Below are 21,873 nucleotides of genomic sequence, written 5' to 3'. Positions count from 1 at the left end.
CAGAATTCTTGCCCCCTAGCCCAATTATACAAATTGCCATAGGTTCTGGGTCAGCCTAACTTACAAAGAAAGAGGCAACTTTTCTTTCTCTTTTTTTCCCTGTTTTTTGTTTTAAATGGTAGCCTGAAAGTTTGTTTTTCTTTCTGGCATTTTTGGCTTTTCTTACTATTTCTCTAAAGTTCCTTTGCTCATGAAGTGGCTACTTGTCTACCATGGAGCACCTCCATGCCAGTTTAACTCAGTCTTTCTTTTCTCTAGAGAACTGCAGAAATGTACAGCTTACCATGCTGTTTGCTTGTTTGGTTTTGTTTTTTCAAGACAGGGTTCCCATGTATAGCCCTGGCTGTCCTAGAACTCCCTTTGTAGACCAGGCTGGTTTCAAACTCGGAGATATACCTGCCTCTGCCTAGGTGGGGTGAGGGGTATCTTTTAAACTCTAACGAAACTGATATTTTTAATGAACTTTGGCCTTGCTTGACTTCCAAACTTTTCCTGCTTATCACGCGTTCATTTTTCTCCTTTGCTGCTTTGTATTGTCTCTGGAGGTCCAGCCTATGGGATGGTGCCACCAACATGATAGGGGGTTCTCCTTCCTCAGTTAAAATTATCAAGAGAGTCTTGCAGACATGACCAGAGGTATATGTCCTCCATGTTACCAAATCCAGTGTAGTTGGCAGTAAGGATGAGCCATCATAGTAGCCCAGACTGAACTTGAACTGGAAATGATCTTAGCCTACTCCTTAGTGCTGGTGGGACAGGGGTTCACCTCTGTGCCTGCCTGAACCCCTGTTTTCAGTTGTGCAAGTCTCCTTCACATTCCTCCCTGGAGCCATTCTCTGCATTCCACAAGTACTGGATGAGTAGCTGTCACGTTTCATGACTCAGGTCATGTTTATGACCATGCTGGGATGGCGAGTAGGAAGGAGACAGTGAACAAATGATGGAATCAATACGCAATGCTGTGATGGGTTGTGACAAGAGCTATGACATAGAGCAAGGCAAAGGGACTCTGGTGCGGGAGCTCTAATTTTAGGGTTTAGGGTGATCATGTTTGTTTGTTTGTTTCTTCTTCTTCTTCTTCTTCTTTTTTAATTGAGGTATATTCCAGGCCAGCTGGGGGCTACATAGTGAAACCATATCTTAAAAAAACAAAACAAAACAAAATAACCTACAGTTGGCATACTGCAAAATACAAGTGTTAAGCATTTGTTCAGGGAGCTCTGACAATTTTATAGGCCAGTGGTATTTAACAACTTCTTGAAGGGCATGGAGAGGAGCCTTGATTGTTAAAAGTAACTGTTGCTCTCCAAGATGGCCTGGATTTGATGGTCACATGGTGGCTCACATCTATTTGTAACTCAGTTCTAAAGGACACAGTGTCCTCTTTTGGCTACCATGGGCACCAGGCATACACATGGTACACAGGCATACATTCAGGCAAAAACATCCAAACACATAAAATAAGTCTTAAAAATGGTCAGCTGGTGTCCTGAGCAGGTCTTGGGTGCAAACTTCACAGCCAGTCCCACAACACCCAGAGGAAGCTCCACTCCCAGGCGCTCTAACACGCCCAGGATCACAGGATCCCAGAATCGCAGGATCACAGAGACAGCTTTACTCTGAGGAGTTCTGACACAACCAGGATCACAGGAAGGACAGGCTCCATTCAGATTTAGCAAGAACAGGTAGTACTAGAGTTAACCAGATGGCTCGGGGCAAGCGTAAGCATATAAGCAACACAAACCAAGGTTGTTTGGCATCATCAGAACCCAATTCTCCCACCATAGCAAGTCATGGACACACCATCACACCGGAAAAGCAAGACTCAGATATAAAATCACTTCTCATGGTGATGATACAGGACTTTAAGAAAGACATAAATAGCACCCTCAAAGAAGTACAGAAGAACATAGGTAAACAGCTAGGGGCCTTAAAGAGGAAACACAAAAATCCCTTGAAGAACTACAGGAAAACACAACCAAACAGGTGAAGGAAATCAACAAAACCATCCAGAATCTAAAAATGGAAATAGAAACAATAAAGAAATCAGAAAGAGAGACAACCCTGGAGATAGAAAACCTAGGAAAGAAATCAGGAGTCATAGATGCAAGCATCACCAACAGAATACAAGAGATAGAAGAGAGAATCTCAGGGGTAGAAGACACCATAGAAAACATTGACACAACAGTCAAAGAAAATGCAAAAAGCAAAAAGCTCCTAACCCAGAACATCCAGGAAATCCAGGACACAATGAGAAGACCAAACCTAAGGATAATAGGTATAGAAGAGAGTGAAGACTCCCAAGGTAATGGGTCAGTAAATATCTTCAACAAAATTATATAAGAAAACTTCCCTAACCTAAAGAAAGAGATGCCCACGAACATACAAGAAACCTACAGAACTCCAAATAGACTGAACCAGAAAAGAAATTCCTCCCATCACATAATAATCAAAACACCAAACAAACAAAGAATTTTAAAAGCAGTAAAGGAAAAAGGTCAAGTAACATATAAAGGCAGGCCTATCAGAATTACACCAGACTTCTCACCAGAGACTATGAAAGCTAGAAGATCCTAGGCAGATGTCATACAGACCCTACAAGAACACAAATGCCAGTCCAGGCTACTATACCCAACAAAACTTTCAATTACCATAGGTGGAGAAAACAAGATATTCCATGACAAAACAAAATTTACACAATATCTTTCAACAAATCCAGCCCTACAAAGGATAATAGATGGAAAACACCAACATAAGGAGCAAACTATACCCTAGCAAGAAAGTAATCTTTCAACAAATCCACACAAACCTAATTCCACTTCTTACAACAAAAACAACAGGAAGTAACAATTACCTTTTCTTAATATCTTAATATGAAAATTAATATTACCAACATATCCTAATCAATTGAAATCCAAAAATATGAGGAATTAGAAATGTGTTGACTGTCATCCAATGGTCTCTCTAATTTGGTAATTGGACAAATAGGTCCAATATTGTACAATCTATATACACTTTCAGCTTGTTTGTACGTGACAGTGTCTTGGTGTGTACAACATAATGGTCTTGAAATCTTGCTTCTCCTATCTCAGCCTCTCTATTATTAATATTGTTTATTTCATGTTTTTACACTATACTATGATTTTCAGAACAGGTTACATATTTCAAAAGTATTTACACAGCCAAAAGAAATGTAGATAATTAAATTGGGAGGTGGCTTGTAAGAGAACAACAAGAGTGAGACTGAATGCTTTGCTTGACATTTGTAACTATTCTATCAAGTTTGAGGAAGAGGACTTTATAAGTTACTCTTTCTCTGAGATGAATGCTTTTCCAAATTATCACAGCTAATAAACCAAATTCTTACCCTCACCTAATGTCTGTGCCACCCTCCAAGCAGAACCATTGTTCATTGAAACAGTTGATGAATGACTTTATGGATAGACCATCTTAATACACACACCATTTCTTAAATGAATGTAACCTGTTCTCTGTGGGCTGAGAATAAAGTCACTCACTCAAGTCAGATAGCTTTGAGTATAGCAGGAAGTCTGTATCCAAAAATCATATGTATTTTCAGTATTGCTGTGGACAAGCATTTACATAAGACTGCTAAATTGATTGCTGTTTTATATCAAACAACTTTTATAATACTCATTTTAATGTTTGTAATATTTTATAAATTTTAAAGAATATGACAAAAAAGGTATTGTAGGTATTAAAGAGGGGGGTCTCTGGAAAGAGTTGGGGTACAAAAGGGAAACAAGAATGTGATTTAATTCTATTTACTTAAAATATGTTTTTAATTGTTAACAAATTCAGATAAATTGAAATCATGTAACTTTTCTCATTATAATGCAATAAAGCTTAAATCAAAAAAATAAAAATGAAAAAAGTCTAAAAGTATAAATAAAAGTTAAAACAAGCCTGCAAATTATGTGCCACTCACTCGATCGTTCCTTTCTCTCTAATTTGAACTGGTGTTAGTAACTTTCTTCCATGTGATATGATTTCTAAAACTAAGTTAGACAGCTCCACATTGACTCTACCTCAAAGTGTTTCTCATTCATGTTCTCTCCCTCTGTCCCTCCCTTGCCCTCTGTCCTCTCTATTATTCCCTCCTTTCCATCTCTCCTTCCCTCTTTCCATCCCTCCCTTTGTTCCTTAGAACCCATTTACTGTGCTGTAAAGGAAATCAGGAAGCCACAAGGAGAAGCCAGGTATAGTTGCTCTTGCTATACTTTGGTTCTGAAATGCCGTAGAATTCCACAAGTTAAATGTTTAGCAGCCAGTCTGTAGCACTATTGGAAGGTAATATAACTCTTATGAGGTGGTGCCTACATCGAAGAAATTAGGTCTTTGGAGAATGTGCCTTTGAAAAGGATGTTGGAACGCTGTCCCTTCCTGTCCACCACAGCCTTCTCCACTACATATTCCTACCATAATATTGACCCAAAACAGCCATAGACCCAAAACAATAGGACCAAGTACCATGTGTTGGTAACTCTGAAACCATGTGGCAAACTAAAACCCTCTTCTTTGTAAGCTGATTGTTTTGGGTATTTTGCTACAGTGGTGAGAAGCTGATTAATGCGCAGCAGCCAATAGCCAAAGTTCTGCGTGAGTCATCACAAAGTCCCAGGGCCCTTAAGGTTTTCAGCTGAGTCCCCAGGCATCACAGACTTCAGTCTCCACTGCATCTTGTTGGAGTTCCTCTTCCACAAGGCATCTGAGATATAGTTGTTTTCAATAAATCAGTTTGAGGGAAATTTACTTTTCAGAAATAGGTAACAGAAACAGAACATTTTCAGCATTTTAGAAAGTTCTTCTGGGCCCCTTTCAGTCAGGGCCCCTGGCAGCTCTTCCTTTTTCTTCTACTAGCACAGTATAATTCTAATGGTTTCAGAGAAGAGAGATTCTTTGAACCAAATACATTTTATTAGGCAGCTTTGAAGAGTATGGAGGTAGTTGGTCTATGCAAAGTGCCCTGAGACAAAAGCAGACAACATCCAAATATCTATGAGATGGGGGAGAGGCAACATCCCAAGCACAGGCTACAGATGGGGAAGTGACTGGTGAGCATGAAATAGACACCCAACATCAACCTCCAGAAGTGTGCACACACACCCCTACCCATGTGAAAATGCACATGCCACACAGAAGTGCACATGCAAAGAAAGAGAAGGACGAGGGGGAAAAGAACTACTAAAGAAAACTCAACACTGGAAATGGACCATGTGATTAATTAACAAAAGCTCAATAAATAGAAAGCCTTACCCACAGAACAGACTGAGGAGAGGGAAGACTACCCAAGAAAGGCGAAGTGGAAGAACTGACATATTTAGTTAAAGACACTGATAAACATTTCAAACACATGAACAGAACATGTAACGTCTTTGGGATATCACAAAAAAGGTCAAATTCGCAATTATGGCCATAGAAGGAGGAGAAGACCTCCATACTAAAAGCATAAAAACCATATTCAATGCAACTGAAGCAGAACGTTTCCCCAAACCTAGGATAAGAGGGGTCTATCCAGGCCTAAGAGGCCCAGAGAACACCAAGAAGACAGGAACAAAACAGAAACCCTTACATCATGTGCATGCAAAGCTAGGAAGAAGCACCAAGTCATGCAGAGAGGCAGTACAGTAAGTAAGACTCCACCAGAAAATTCCTACAGTGGGGAAACATTTTTAGCAGAGTGGCAGGATACAAAATTAACACAAAAACAAACATGTCCAGAAAGAAATCAGGGAAACAATCCCATTCATGATTCTCACACACACACACACACAAAAGCTACTTTGGAACAAGCCTAAGCAGGGATGTGAAAGAACTCTGCACTGAAACCTCTTTAACAACCCAGGAGGGAAACTGAAGAAGACACATCAGAAGATGAGAAAACTTCCCATCTTCACGAGTTTGAAGAATCAATATTGTGAAAATGGCTGTCTCATTACAAGTGATCTGCAGACACAGAGCAATCCACCTCAAACTTCTTTTTTTTTTTTTTTTTTGAAGATTTATTTATTTATTATATGTAAGTACACTGTAGCTGTCTTCAGACACTCCAGAAGAGGGCATCAGATCTTGTTACGGATGGTTGTGAGCCACCATGTGGTAGCTGGGATTTGAACTCAGGACCTTTGGAAGAGTAGTCGGTGCTCTTAACCACTGAGTCATCTCTCTAGCCCCCCACCTCAAACTTATAATGACATCCTTCCCAGAAGTAGACAAAAATCATTCTAAAGATTTATCTGGGTAGGCGGGGCAGAGTCATGTGCCTCATGTGCGCATGCACCTCTGGAGTCCATTAAGAGGCATCAGATCCTCCGGAACTGTAGTTAAAGACAGTTGTGAGCTGTAGGTACTGGGCATAGAACTTGGGTCCTCTGCAAGAGCAGTACATGCTCTTCACCACCGAGTCAGCTCTTCAGCTCCAAAATAATTTTAAAAGTCACTTCTTGGGATCAAAATAAATCTAGGTGGACAAAGTAATTCTGAGGGGATGGTGGAAACCTGGATGTATCATCAATACCTAATTATAAGGTATATTAGAGAGGCACAGTAACAAAACAAACATGGTAATGGCACACACAACACACACACACACACACACACACACACACACACACACACACACCAACTAAAACCAAAACCAAAACCAAAACAACAACAACAAAAACCCAGACATATAAATCAATGGAATAGTGTTGGGTTCCTCCCTCCTGCCTCAACTTTGAGACATCAGAGTTTACAACTGGAGACTGTCAGCTCACGCCTGCTGTGCCTAAAACAAAGGCCCACTACACTGAGTTCCACCTTCGAGGATTCGGGAGGAAGGTACGATTGGTGGCTGACATGTCCATCTGTCCATCTGCTGGCTGAGGACTTTGTTGAATGTAAACAAACTGACTGCCTGAGGACATCCGCTGTTGACCTCCGCCCCCAACGCGGGCCGCGCCTACAACCACCTTTCCCAGCACAGAGACCTACTGGACACCCTGAGCCACTGCCCAGCACACCCAGCAGCCCAGCTTCCCCTTGACTTCCCTTTGACTCTTTTCTGACTTTTTCCTGACTCCTCCCACATTGTTTACATTATGCAAATGTCATTGTAACCTAGAGATCCAGTTTCACTTTCTCTTGTACTTATAAATGCTGAACCCCAAAAGTAAAGTTAGAAGCCTTGATTGGAACTCAACTTGGCTTCGCATCCTTTTGTTCTCAAACTCTGTGTTTCAGGTCCCTTTCTCCCTTCAACTGAGAGAGAACCCAGTTCTTGAAACCGCGGGACCGGTTCAGAATAGAATAGAAAATCCAGATATAAACTTGTGAGCTAGAACTATATGTTTTTTGAGCCAAAAATTACTGGAGAAAAGACAACTTCCTTAATAAACATGGTGGGAAAGTTGGATATCTATATGTAGAAGAATTAATTAGAATGAAATTAGATACTTATCTCTCACTCTACACGAGTCTACTGAGTCAGAGAAAAATCTTTCCCAGATATACACATGACAAAGGATTAGCACCTAGACTAGACAAAACAAACCTAAGCATCAAGAAGATAGGTTGTGTAGTCAAAGCAGAAATCATAAAAGAAGAAATACAAATAGCCAATAAATTGTATTCAACATCCCTAGCCATGAGGGAAATGCAAATTAAAATTGTTTTTATATTCCAACTCACCCTAGGCTGGATAGTTATCAAGAAATCAAAGGATAAATGCTGGCAAATGATGTGTGGACAGGGAAACCCTCATTTACTACTAGTGGGAGTACAAAGTGGTGCAGCCAATACAGAAATCAGTATGGAGGTTCCTTAAAAAAAAAAATCTAGAATAGATCTAGCTATGCCACTCCTAGACATACACCCAGTGATCTCTGTCTCCTAACACTGAGATACATACTTGCTCATCCTGTTTGCTACAGCTCTGTTCACAATAGCTAGAAAATGGAACTGGCTGAGATGTCCATGAACTGATGAGTGGATAATAGAAATGTGACAATATACCCATAGGATTTCATTCTGCTGCAAGGAAAAATGAAACTGTGGATGTTGCAGAAACGTGAATAGAGCTAGGAAATATACTAAGTAAGGATCCAGGCTCAGAGAGATGATTGCTGCTTCTCTCTAATATGTGGAGCCTAGGTTTGAAATTTCAGATTTGTATGTTTAAGTTGGAGTGACTGTAGAAGAGCTTGGACAGGGCAAATGAATGGGAGAAGCCACTAACGACGGGTGTAGTAGAACATAATGTGATATGGAAATAGAGGGAAAGAGTACTGGGGTGGACATGTTTAAGCAAGGATGGGGTTGGGAGGAAGAAGGAGAGGAAGTGAGATAGCCCAAACTAAAGATGCCTGAAAGAGTCCTATGGAAACCTACTGCTTTGTGAGCTGTTAATGGAGTTAGAAAAAAAGTTAGAATGGCAGGGTAAAGAACCATAATCCTTGGGTTAGACAGCACCTCTCCTTCATGCAGTACTATAGGGACCCTACTACTAAATGGGACCCAAGGACTTTACCTGCTTCTTTCCCCCAAAACCACTAGTTTTGCCAGAAACTGGGGATAGGCTTCAGTGAGAGAGAAGACAGAAGAACAGCTCACTGGTTCACTCAGTCTTCATGGCCTGTGGAAAGAACCATTGATTGAAAGCCACAAGGACAGTATTGTCCCATGCTGAGCAACTTGAGATCCTTAAAGAGTCTCCCAGCCTGGTAGGCCTATCCAGCCCAGACCTGGAATGAACTGGAATAATGCGGTCTACATTTTGAGGTAATATTCTGTATGATCTTGGGGTCTGTTCTGGCTGTCTTCCTAGCTCCTGGCTTGGACTGTCATCCACACTTCAGTTTGCTGGCACTTCCATCCTTAGGTATTGCTTTCACAAAGAGACAGACCCCTCACTTATGGTATGAGGACATTCTCATCATTTACTAGAAAGATGGTGTGCTAAGGTGGTTCATCCACACCCAAGGTGACTCAGCTCCCAGCTGTCTTCTTGCTGAACTGGGGCCTTTTGAGATTATTCACAGGTAATCTGTTAAGTATCTTCAGATGTTAGACAATATTCCCAAGCTTTAGAATTCTAGTATACATTTTTCTGGTCCTGAAACTGAACATTTTATCACTACATGGCTCAGCCTCTCTGAGGATGTTCCTCTTTCAATACTGAGCACGTGATACAGCAGACAGTCAGTTGCCCAGCAAAATTCCTTCCTCTTCTTAGCAGCCTGTGTCCAGATGAAGATGGCTTCCGGACATATTTTAAACAAGCTATAGTTACTTGACAGAATGCAAGAAGGAACTCCCTTTCTATGACACCTAATTTTACTGCTTATAGCCCAGCTTGGCAACTGTCTTAGGGTTTCCATTGCTTGTGAACAGACACCATGAACAAGGCAACTCTTGTAAAGGACAACATTAATTAGGGTTAGCATATAGGTTGAGAGGTTCAGTCCATTATCATCAAGGCAAGAAGCATGGCAGGGTCCAAATAGACATGGTGCTGGAGAAGGAGCTGAGAGTTTTACATCTTGATTCAACTGCATCTAGGAGAGACTGGCTTTTCCATACTGGGCAGAGCCTCAAAGCCCATCCCCCAGGTGATGCACTTCCACTAACAAGGCCATACCCACTCCAACAAAGTCACACCTCCTAAATAATACCACTCCCTGGGCCAAGCATATTCAAACCACCACAGCAGCATAGACTAGTATGGTACCCTGGTGACGATAGAAGAACAAAATGAAAAGAACTCTGACTTCTGAGTTCTGAAGTCTGCCTAAACCAAGTGAACAGAGCCACCTGCTCACCCTGGGACTGATCTGTGGTTAGAGAATAAACTTCAGTATTCCCTGAGTCACTGTATTTGGCTGCTCATTTGTCCCAGCAGCTGAAACACCATTCTAAATAACTCACATTCGGGTGATCTCTTCTTTTTTCCTATGAGACAGACAAGTTCATGGGGGCAGAGAGCAACTCCATCTTTCTATATCTGGTCTGTAGTAGAATCTGGCAAACCACAAGTCCTCCTTGATGGATGCTCCAATGGAATGAGTAGTTAACTAAATGATTACTACACTGTTTTAGAAATGCCAACAAGAAGTGTTTTGCATTGAGACTGGATGCAGGCACATCTGAAACAGGAGAAAGACTGGTCCTCAGCCAGAGTCCAGACCACATGTGGAACTGGCAGCATCCTTGTGTCAGATTTGGGTTGACTTTATATGGTGGTAATATATGCACTTGCCAGTGATAGGAAGGCCTGCCAGCAGGACCCCAGGAGTTTTGTGACCACTGTGGTGATTAAATGTAGCATACTGCACAGTGGCTCCCTAGTTCTTTTTCCAACATGTTCTCCTAGTTGAGTAGCTTTATTTGGGAAAGTGAGAGATGGCAGAGGTACTGTCCATCAGTATCATCTGTCACCATCTTTGAGCTGCCAGAATGACAGCTGGGGAAGAGTAGGATCAAGTTGACTGGCAGAATGCTTTACATCTAATGAGTCTGTGCACAATGATAGTATAATAAATAAGGCTCTAGAGGAACGTGGTTATCACTTGAATTCCAAAAGTGAGATATGGACTTACCAGAGCCATCTGTCATCAAATATTAGTCTTTGTGTCCATGGCTGGCCTAGCCTGAGGAAATGGAAAAACATCAGCAGAAGGAGGTACATGATGGCACCATGTCTTTCAAAAAGACTTAAAGGGAGCTGCCTGAAGGAGCCAGAGATTTCCAGATACGTTGGAAGCAAATATCTACAACCACTACCTAAAGCAGTTGGACTTTGAAATCTTAGCTGCTGAATGCCAATGAGCCTTTCCATTGGACAAGGTCTGCCTGTCACTCGGGTTAAGTTATTGAGTAATATCGTTCTTATCTGCCTGGATTTGGGGCTGGAATTATTGCAATCATTTTTAATGTGTTTTTGTCAGCTTTATCCAACCGATCCAATGAAATTTGACTGTCACCAGAACACTTTGCTAAGGATACAACCATTGGTGACAGGGATATTGAAAGTGGACAGAAGCTTGAGAATTAAACGAAAGCAGTTAGGATTTGCTGTTGCTTAGTCTTGTCTTTCTTGTTGTTGTTTGAGGAAAAGATGAAGAAAGAGAACTGGAGCCTAAATGAATCTTGTCAATCAATAACACAACTAAATGCTGAGCATAGCAAACCTCACAGTACTGGACAAAAATCAGAGGACAGGGTGGCATGCTGATCACTTTAAAGGAATTTGAATGTAATACAATTCACTAAAGCGAAACATTCGTTAACTAAAATCTAGTGGCTGCAGATACAGGCAACTGTGTGAGGCTTAAAGTCTCCAGGCAAGATTTATCTTCGTAAGGTTTGTGCCTTGATAAGGTGTGGGCAGTTACAGGGATGAGTTCCCAGAGATAGGATTCAGTGAACTTCATTTTAGTGGTTTACACAACTAACCTTGGAATTGGGTGTCTTTGTTGAGAACAAGTATTGTAAGACACTATGCCTGGGCAGATGTTAACAAATATCTATTCACTCCAGATAGGGAATGAATTACAGATGAAAGTCAGGATACCACCAAACTTGGGTTTTGTTTTTGTTTTGTTTTATTTTTTGAGACGGGGTTTCTCTGTTTAGCCCTGGCTGTCTCAGAACTCACTCTGTAGACCAGGCTGGCCTTGAACTCAGAAATCCACCTGCCTCTGCCTCCCATGCTGGGATTAAAGGCATGTGCCACCACTGCCTGGCAGAACCAATGTTTTATTATGGAAAATTTCTTATGAGAGTTACTTATAGGAGTAGCTTAACTCAAAAACAGTTGCATGACCAGGAGACCACCCATTATGGATGACAGCTCATAAAAGCTGGAAATCTGGAGGTCACAGCACCACCTACAGGCAGTATGGCAGCTCCAAAGCTCTGAGACTCTCAGAGGTCTATTTACTTATATAGCCCTAATGTTGGAGGAGACTAGTGAATCTGCTCAGTTTGGGGAACTTTCTGAGGTTTTTTGAGTTGTTTATTTCCTGACTTTCAAGGAGCTCTGAAGTGAAATTTTCTAGTTTCTTTGGAGACTCAGTTGTGTCATATAATGTTTCTCTGGAAACCGTCTTATGAGAAGATGGTTTTTTGCTAAAACATGGGAGGATGTTTTACTAAGAACAAACACATAACATTTTTCTGGAGGCAGCCTGGAAAAAGGACATATGATGTTTTGCTAGAGCGAATGCTTGAGAGAACACACGATGTTTAAAAAGAATATAAATATAGCCCAATGAACAATAGATGATGCTGGATGGCATTCTTTTGCCATGCCGCTCTTTGCTAGTCATTGTTGAGCTTTGCTGACACTGGATGATATTGGTATGCCTTGCCATTCTTTATTGGTCATCGTTTGTCATGACTTCGTAAAGAGAAAAATGCACCAAATACCTTCTGGTGATGTTCTGGCAGCTTCTTGTCACTTCCACAGCCTTGGTCTAATTGGCAGAGCCTTGCAGTTTCTTCTGGATCGACCTGCCATTGGTGATTAATGAATGGTGTTTGAGAGTCCTGCCATTACTGATTCATAAATGATATTTGTGAATGGATCAAGCTTCCACTGCTGATTTGTGTAAACTAAACTACTAATATCCTGAAAACAGCAAATTAGATTTGCCCTAAAGAAATATTTCTAAACAAGTCCATATCTTCCTTTATTCTATTAACCTTTCCTTTCCACTACCTCTGGTGGATGAAAAACTAAAAGAGATGTTAAATTTTTTTAAAAAAACACTTACTAAAAACAGATTTAGAAAAATCCAAATTTGCTGGGCAGTGGTGGAATATGCCTTTAATCTCAGCACTTGGGAGGCAGAGGCAGGCAGATTAATGAGTTCAAGGCCAGCCTGGTCTACAGAGTGAGTTTTGGAGACAACCAGGGCTATATAGAGAAACCCTGTCTCAAAAAGCCAAAAAATAAAAAATAAAAAAATAATATCTAAATCCACAGAGCTGCCATGTAATATGGAATGCTTCATTGGCCTTTACCATAATTACAATTCTTCCTTCCAAACCTTCCTCCCCCACTCTCCTTCAACTTTATGGGCACTTTGTGCAGTATTTTTTAGTGCATATATATATACATATACACACATATACACACACACATATATATACATACACACACATATATTGCATACATACTTCTAAATATAACTAGTTGAGTGCATGTGTGACTTTAGGGCTGACTGCTTGACACTGGACAATCAGTTGGTATGCACTTCCCTGGGAAAGACCACCTCTCTCACTTCCAGTTTCCCCGCTGCCTACAGTTCTTTGTATAGGCTAAGGCCTCGTGGGCTTTTCCCTGTCCACTTTGACATGGTCGTTGCTGTCATCCACGTTTTGGCAGCTGTGTTGCTGTGTCTTTATGGCTGTAGCTTCTCATGTGACAGGTCATTTTTAGGAAAGGAAGAAGTAGCTGGAGGGAAGCGGGGCAGGAGATGGTGGATAATGTACAGAAGCTCCGCATTCATGGTTTTGATCCCTTTTACACAATACGGTTAGTTCTTGTACATTTTACTAACTAAGCATATCATAAAAAAGTACTAAACTAGCCAGACAGTGGTGGCGCATGCCTTTAATCCCAGCACTTGGGAGGCAGAGGCAGGAGGATTTCTGGGTTCGAGGCCAGCCTGGTCTACAGAGTGAGTTCCAGGACAGCCAGGGTTATACAGAGAAACCCTGTCTCGAAAAACCAAAAAAAAAAAAAAAAAAGGTACTAAACCATAAAGACTGTAATCCTACATTGTACATTCTCATTGATTAACAAAATACACAAACAAACTTCAGGGAGTCCCCTGGTAGAAATGAACAGAACCTAGATCTGACATCATCACAAATACTCAAGAAAGTAAACATATATACTACAACTTTAGATCCTATCCAAGTTTTTAAAATAGAGCAGCAACTCCATACATGGATACATTTCTTTCTTTTGCTTTTTGTATCAGGTTGATAAACAGCATAAGCAGATATGAAGTTTTCTAAATAATGGCACATGTGTAGAGGTCAGAGGTCAACTCTTGAGAAATGGTTCAGTTCACCATGTGGGTCAAGCTCAGGCCATCAGTCTTGGTATCCAGAGCCTTTACCACGGGCTAGCTCACTGGCCCTTAATTTTTATTTTATTTTGAGTCAGGGTTTCTTTGTGTAGCCCTGATTGTCCTGGAACTTTCTCTGTAGACAAAGCTGGCCTCAGACTCAGAAATCTACCTACTTCTTCCTTTTAAGTGCTGAGATTAAAGGCATGTGCCACCACAACCCAGCATTTGCTGGCCCTTAAAATATGATTTTTTTTGGGGGGGGGGTTTCAAGATAGGGTATGGGTTGTTTGGCCTCCAAAGAGGCTGCAACTCACAGGTTTGAGAACCACTGCTCTCTACTTTACATTAGGTAAACATGGCTGTCCACATTACTTGGTGTAATGAGAATACACTTGACAGCGTCTTGAGTCCTCCTTTCCATTGAGTACTATGATCTGCCCCTAAACCTTCCAGTGTGTTGGCTATGAGAAAGCACCTTAGTGTGTGTTTCTTTTGTATTTAGTCACATTAGGAATTTGATTCCCTTATTATGTCTACTAATTGTGTTTTATAGAAATTTCTCCTGACCCTTTGGTTTTCCCATTGAGCTGTATAGTTCTCATTGATCGTTGCAGATCTCGGTAAACAAATATCTTATAAATGTCAACGTTTCAGCTGGGCGGTGGTGGCGCACGCCTTTGATCCCAGCACTTGGGAGGCAGAGGCAGGTGGATTTCTGAGTTCGAGGCCAGCCTGGTCTACAGAGTGAGTTCCAGGACAGCTAAGGCTACACAGAGAAACCCTGTCTCGAAAAAACCAAACCCCCCCCCCCCCAAAACAAAAACCAAATGTCAACGTTTCAGCAATGATTTGTGTCCTTACCCTGGTAGCAATTTTGCCACCCAAAAGTTTTAAAGTAATGATATTTATTGATGCTTTCCCTTCACAAGTTCATGCTTTTTCTGTTAATTCTCCTTCCTTTTCTTCAAGTCATAATGATAGTTGCCTTTTTTTTCTTTAAAACTTCAAGTTTTTCTCTTCACATTTAGTACTTTTTCAATTTCTTCCATGCTGAGGTAAATCCATCCCCTGCTTTGCGTTGTGGACCACTAGCCAGCCCAGCAGCCAAGAGACTGCTGCAGCTTCCTGACTTCAGGACCACGTGTGGACTGCGTGGTCACATAGGCTCAGCTTCTATGCCTGGGAGGACTTCCAGGGCCTCTGCTCATCTGTTCATCACAGCTTACCTTAAGCAAGTTGATGGAAGTTCAATTTTCAAGGATCTCAACAGCAAAAACAATGCCTCCCCCTTTAAATTAAGGATCCATTTTCTTGTTTCAGAAGTTGTGTTCAATGGTTTGATATTTATTCAGTAAGGACATAGGAAGCTTTGAAAGTCTCACCAGTCTAAATTTAAATTCTACACGGCAAGCTGACTATGCATAAATGGAAGAGTCCTGGTCAGGCTAGGTTAGCTTTACCTTGTGGTCACAGCCTTCCTGTTATAGTGGTTTGACTGTCCATCGGCAAGGGAGATCTGCTCACCTTGGTCACTTAGAGCGTGGGAGTGACTGTCTCCATTTTGTTACACATATCTATGATTACTCACGGAGGACAAGGAGATTCACACATGTTCTTAAATTTCTGTCCACAGTTGTTCAAAGCAAGACAGATATTTCCCTTCAGCTCTTGCCAACTCCTCCCCACGTCCTTGTTTTCTTCTTCTTGTACCTGTGCTACCTTCTCTTGGCTGCCTGTCCTGAGTTTCTAACTGAGATAAAACACCATAGCCAAAGGAAGTTCCAGAGAAAGGAGTTCATTTGTCTTATTCCTCCACATCCCAGTCCATCATCAAAGGAAGTCATCACAGGAACTAGAGGCAGGAACCAAAGCAGAGACCATGAAGTAATGCTGCTTACTGGCTTGCTTCCTGTGACAATCCCTGTACCAATTTTTTTTTTTTAAAAAAAGAACTCAAAAACTTTAGAATCAAGTACTTTTATTTTTTACAAGTATCTTTTTAAAAAATACTTTTAATGCATCTAAATCTCTATTGACATTCAGTCTCTCTAAAACATCCAAAGTCTCTTTAAAATTCCAAACTCTCTCTAAAAATCCAAAGTCTCTTTAAATGTACTAAGTCTCAATTGTGGGCTCCTGTAAAATCAAAAATAAGTAAGAAACTTTCTTATTCCAGGAGGTAATAACAAAGACAGTTAACCAAATTAAAGCAAAACAAGTCCAACCATGTAAAGCTCAGCCCAGACTTACGGGACCATCCATGGCCTTCTGAGCTCCATGGGTTTGGACAGGTCTATTTTTCAAGTTTGCCCTCCACAGCGCCCACAGCTTATCTCGTTTGCTTACTCCAAAGCTGCTGCTATGCCTGGTCATTGTCTCATATACAGGCATCTTCAAAATGCTGGGGTCTCCTTCTCCAACTGGGCTGCACTGTGGCCACCAGCTTCTTCTGGGCTCTCTTCATGGATGTGGACCTCACCACATGGTAGTAAGCCTCATGTCTCATCCTGGAGCTTCTACTTCACCAGTGGCTTCTCCCATATTCCCCCGGTGTCAAACCTCAGCTGCTCTCCATGACCCACTCATGTCTTTAAAACCAGTACCACCTGGGGAAGTCTATTAGACATGACCAAGTTTGTCTATCAGCACAAGGTACAGCCTTGGCCCTCTCTGGACTCCATTTTAGTTGCTATGAAAAACATTTCCATGGGCATTTTAAAACACATTTTGGTGTAAATATAATTTCTCCTGGAGTGGAATGGTTAAATGGCAGGGCAAGTCTGGGTTTAACCCTTTGAGGGCTGTTTTCCAAACTGCTGTACCATCGTATCTTATCCAACCCTACCAGCACCCTGTATGATTTTTTTCACATCTGCATAAACACTTGTATTGTCTCTTCAGATCCCAGTGTTATCTCTCTGTGATTTTGACCTGCATTTCCCTAAAGACTAATAGCTTTTTAGTGTCCTTATTGGCCCAATATATCTTTGGAATGATGTCTAGTCAAATCCTGTGTGACAGGGTTTGCCTTAGTTACTTTTCTTTTGCTGTGACAAAACATCATGATCAAAGCAACTTATAAAAGAAAGCATTTAATTTGGGGCTCATGGTTCCAAAGGGTAATAGAGTTTATGATCATCATGCCTGGCAACATGGCAGCCGACAGGCAGGCATGGCGCTGGAACAGTAGTTGAGAGCTTACCTGTTGAGATAACAACCATGAAACAGAGAAAGAGACCAAGCTAACTGGGAAAGGCATGGGCTTCTGAAACCTCAAATCCCACCCCCAGTGACACACCTCCTCCAACAAGACCACACCTCTCAACTCTTCCCAACAGTTCCACAAACTCGTGACTGAGCATTCAAATATACAAGCTTATGGGAGCCATTCTCATTCAAACTACCAGAGGGTCTTATGTAGCTGACACTAGCCTGGAACTTCTGGGCCTTCTGCCTCCACCTTCCAAGTTTTGGGCTGACAGGGTCTGGCTAGATAGCTTAGGATGGCCTGGAAATCACCATCCTGCTGCTGCTGCCAAGTCCTGGCTCCTCATAGGGTGTTCTGGTGCTAGGAATTAACACCCCAACCCCCTCATGCTAGGCAAGTGTTATACTATTCAGCTACTTCTCAAACCTTGTTCACATTTCTATCATGGAATCTCGCTTGAATGACAGTCTGTTTTACCCTTTCACAACTAGCAAACTTAGAAGGATATTTATGTTGGGAATTACACTTAATCAGTTTGTTTTAAAGACTTTATTTCTAAGCACACAACAGCTTATGTGTCATAAAAATCATCAAAATCATCGGGCATGTCATGGTCTCGAGGACGTAGAGCAGCTTCGATTTCAGAGTTACTGTCATCAGACTCCCCCCAGAAGGCTGGAAGAGAAAAGAATATGGCTTGTCAACTTTTACATTCTGATGGAGGATTTTCAAAACAGCAAAGCAAGTACTTAAGAGTACTGAACCGTCTAAGAACACTGTGTCACCTGTACAATCTACATACTTCATGCTATATTCTTCGAATTGTTCCAAAGAAATCCAAGCAGAATCCTCTTTTTCATTATGTCCAACTGTTTATTATAAGATAGACATTAAAACCCAGGATACCAGGAAGGTCACCACCTCATGTGGCTGCTCCTTCACTTTTGTCTCCCTGCTTGTGGTTTTGTAAGAGTTGATCAAAAAAGGGAAAGGCAGAGGAATTAGCAGTGCTGATTAGTTGATCTGAACACCTATCATTTGGGAGGCACTCGGGTGAGGAGAATGGGAGTGGCCCACGAAGAGAGGAACCTAGTGAAAGGTCTGGGTGCTGGCAGTGAACAACTGGGATTCAGTCCTCCTGAGGCTCTTCTGAGACTGTGTAGGTTTCCTCAAGCTCCAGTGAAGAGTAAGACAGTGTTTACTAATCCTTTATCTCCTAACCCTAGCTGCCAACTTTCTGGCTCTCTGTAAGGACTGAATATCCTTGTGCAGCCTGCAAAAGCCTGGGGCAGATATAGCTGTCTCATGTAGAAGGCCATGGGCATGCCTGCCAGTTGGAGCTGAGGTGACCTCTAGGAGGCTGACAAGGGTGTTGTAGGATACCAACAGCATCTTCTGCCTTGACAATCAGGTAACTAACATCTATAGAAAATAACCTGGGGGCTCTTTGGTGGCTTCTTTTATAGGACACATCTAGCCTACCTGATTCACACCTGTGCTCTCCACTACTACAAGTGGGGGATGGGTGGCAAGGTGACCAGAGTAGTAGAGAGCCCAGGCAAGGAGGGAAGTGTCCCAGTGTTACTGTGACAGGGGAACTACAGCACCAGTGAGGGTTGGGGACTAAAGGATGAGGGGAGCTCTGAGTTCCAGGAAAAAGAAAAGAACTTCATATAGAGGGAACAGCATGAGTAAGGGCACAGAGTAGGGTACAGCAAAGTCAGAGGAGCCACAGCCTTGCAAGGAAAGAGAGCTGAACCAGGGATACCTCTGGAGAAAATTTATATTCTATGGTGCAGTTAGTGAGAGAGACTGGGAATTATTAAGTAGCACATGAATAGAGAGAATCAAGTATAAAATGCTAGTTGCCAGAGAGGAACAGGAGGGAGTGGAATATGAAGAAACCGGTTAGGGTTCCTCCAAACATCCTACAGGAATGAGTGACAGATAATTGTGGGCCCTGCCTAGAGGCCAGGGAAAGAGCTTCAAAGCATTCAATAGGCAGAGAGCACCAATTCTGACGGTCAATGCCAAAAACCATGCACTAGCACTCCGCTTGTGGCACCTTCATGGTCCTTTCACTGAAGGTCCTATTCAGGCAGCTATTCAGGCTGTCCCTAGGCTGACAGGACATGGCAGAGTCCTCATACAAGGACACAAAAGATAAATAGCCAACACAACTCTCTTGGTTAGCAAAGGCAGGCGCAGCAAACACACTGTAGGAAACTGCCAAGCATTGTAGACATCCAACTTTAGCTTTCCATGTATCCATTGACACAATGCTAGAGTCATAGCTTTTGGTATCTAGCCTCCTCGGCTGAATGTAAGAGGGCAAGACATTAGAAATGAAATTTAGTGTCTATTTCTTACCATTTGACTTGATGGTGGTCACTGGATCCCTTTTGCTTTCAGGCCTGTAAGATAAGAAAGTGAAAATTGACAGCTGGTCTGAGAGTTTTTACAGGGATTTGTTGGGGAGGAACCTTACAGCAAGGAGAAAAGTTTTCTATGTCCTTCCAAGGCTTGAAGAGCATAAAAATGTCAAGGCTCTAGGTGGCTAGGGGCATCTGCTGAAGAAGCACTGGGTTCCCACAGCCTCCCAGCCTTCAGTGCACTCCTCTCAGCAGCCCCTGCCCTGGGAGAGCCTGGGTTCTGTGGGTTCTGCTGGAGGACCATCAGAACAGTGGCAGGCAGAGGACGGTGTCTGTCCAACAGTCCTGGGTGTGAAGTGTCAGTGCTTTCCAGCAAAGTCAAAGTGAAAAACTTGAAGAGAGTTTAAGGCGTCAAGTACTTCAGTCAAATCAGCAACAATGTTAACAAATGTTAACAAAGGCAGGCACAGCAAACTCTTTGTAGGAAACAGCCAAGCACTGCAGACACCCAACTTTAGCTTTCCACATATCCATTGACACAAGTGCTAGAGTCTACAGCTTTGGTACCTAGCCTCCTCTGCTGAATGTAAGAGGGCAAGACAGTGGCTCTTCCGAGTGGAATTTCTCAGTGTGCATTTTCAGGGCCTTGTGCAATTTAGAGAGTTTAAAAGAGTCCTTCTGGGAGCATCACTTACATTTTGTATTATACCTAAACTCTCCAAGTCTCATGCTGAGATATAAGTGGTCAATGGAGACATCAGGAGAGCAGCTTACTTGTTCTAAACAAGTCACTGCCCTCTCGTGGCCAGGACCCTGCTAATCTTGATGGGGGAAACTTGCAAATTCATCCCCCCGAAGTCTTATCAACCTACAGCTTATGCATATGCCTTCTAATACACTCATTGTAGTTAAGCAGGCTCTACTGGGGACCCGTTTTCCATGCTCTACAGTATCCTGCAACACTCCTTTGGCATTTGGTACCTGCTGCTGACCAGGGTCCAGCAGCAGTGCCCATGGTCATTTTCCACAAACAGCACAGCACCCCTGTGACCATCTGATAAGGGCCAACAGAGATCCAATAATAAAGCTATACCCACGGGGGTGGGCATCAACAAAGTGAGCCTCAAGATTCCTTTTTATGTAAAGTATGTACACACACAATGAACTATTTACCCACTCCCATTACCCATGTGCTAGGTAGCTGGACTGGGTACCGGAAGACAGAGGCAATTTATTAAAATGCTGGGAGACAGGTAGTCTTCAGTCAGCTGTGGTCTGCATAAGCAGACATACAGGAAGAAGGTCAAACCTGCTGTCGCCTGGGACTGAGAGGGGGCAAAGAGCCTGGTGACAAGAGAGGGCTGAGAGCTGCTGGTCCCCAGAAGGCAAGGTATTTCTAGTTGAGAAAGAGGACACTGTAAGCCTGGACTGAGGAATGGGATGTGGCAGCTGAATGACTTGATACAGGAGCAAAAGGACAAGGACTAGCAAGCTCAGGGCCAGGTCCTTATAGCTTCGGTGAGCTCAGAGTTCCTACTCTGAGTTCCAGAAACAAGTCCAGTGTACACCTGGTAGACCTCCCCCCCCCTTCTCCCAAAAGCAAATTGTAGTCAAAGTCACCATCCTTCTTGTATGGTCTCCACCCCACTAGAACAGTCCTTTCTCTCATCTCAGCATGTGGCATCCCCAATATCCCCTGCCAAACATAGTCAACACCTATGCCCTGGCAATTTGGCCTTCTTAGCAATTCCTTAAGTACTTTTTATCACATTGGCAAGCACACCAAAGAAATGTGGTGGCCCTGTTGTGTTCTTGAAAGAACTCAAATCTGAAACCAGAGACTTAGCTCGCTGGGGGTTTGGAGCCTATGTAAATGATTCAAGGACCAGATACCAGGTCCCTAGGAAGCCGTGAACCTTTGATCTCTCTATCCGTCCTGGAATCCTTTGTGTTAGAGTTTTAGCTTTGATCTTGCCGAATGTCTGTTCTCACCTGAATGTAAAATGCATGCCTGTGCTTATCTAGTATATATATTCCGTGTTCACTAAGTAAAGTTGCGCCTTGATGAGACCATTTCTCCTGGTGTCTGTCTCTATTCTCTCTATCACCCATTACAGGTTTCCAAATCCTCGGTTCGTGGAACCCCACGCAGGTAGGAGCTGCGGGACGGCATCCTACATAGAAACTCCAACATGGATGTTTAATGACT

The 21,873-nt window shown here is 42.3% G+C and overlaps 1 protein-coding gene across 4 annotated transcripts in view; it reads right to left on the bottom strand.

Moving 5' to 3' along the window:
* Positions 1-17,822: 17,822 nt before the first annotated feature.
* Positions 17,823-21,873, bottom strand: part of Kiz (kizuna centrosomal protein) — a 105,917-nt gene continuing 101,866 nt past the window's right edge. For 3 of the 4 annotated variants that reach the window (XM_031372142.1, XM_031372143.1, XM_031372145.1), the window contains 2 exons: positions 19,663-19,706; positions 17,823-17,967 (listed from right to left, as the gene is read on the bottom strand). In XM_031372142.1, coding sequence (XP_031228002.1) covers positions 17,864-17,967; positions 19,663-19,706 — 148 coding nt within the window. In that variant the 3' untranslated portion in view covers positions 17,823-17,863. Of the gene's footprint in view, positions 17,968-19,662; positions 19,707-21,873 lie in introns of those variants that run through there. The other variant, XR_004118932.1, reaches the window with a different exon arrangement.

The sequence above is a fragment of the Mastomys coucha genome, unplaced genomic scaffold (genome assembly GCF_008632895.1).
Source record: "Mastomys coucha isolate ucsf_1 unplaced genomic scaffold, UCSF_Mcou_1 pScaffold15, whole genome shotgun sequence".
NCBI classification, from domain to species: Eukaryota; Metazoa; Chordata; class Mammalia; order Rodentia; family Muridae; genus Mastomys; species Mastomys coucha.
The sequence above is the reverse complement of the archived record's forward strand: the minus strand, read 5'-3'. Positions and strand labels throughout refer to the sequence as shown.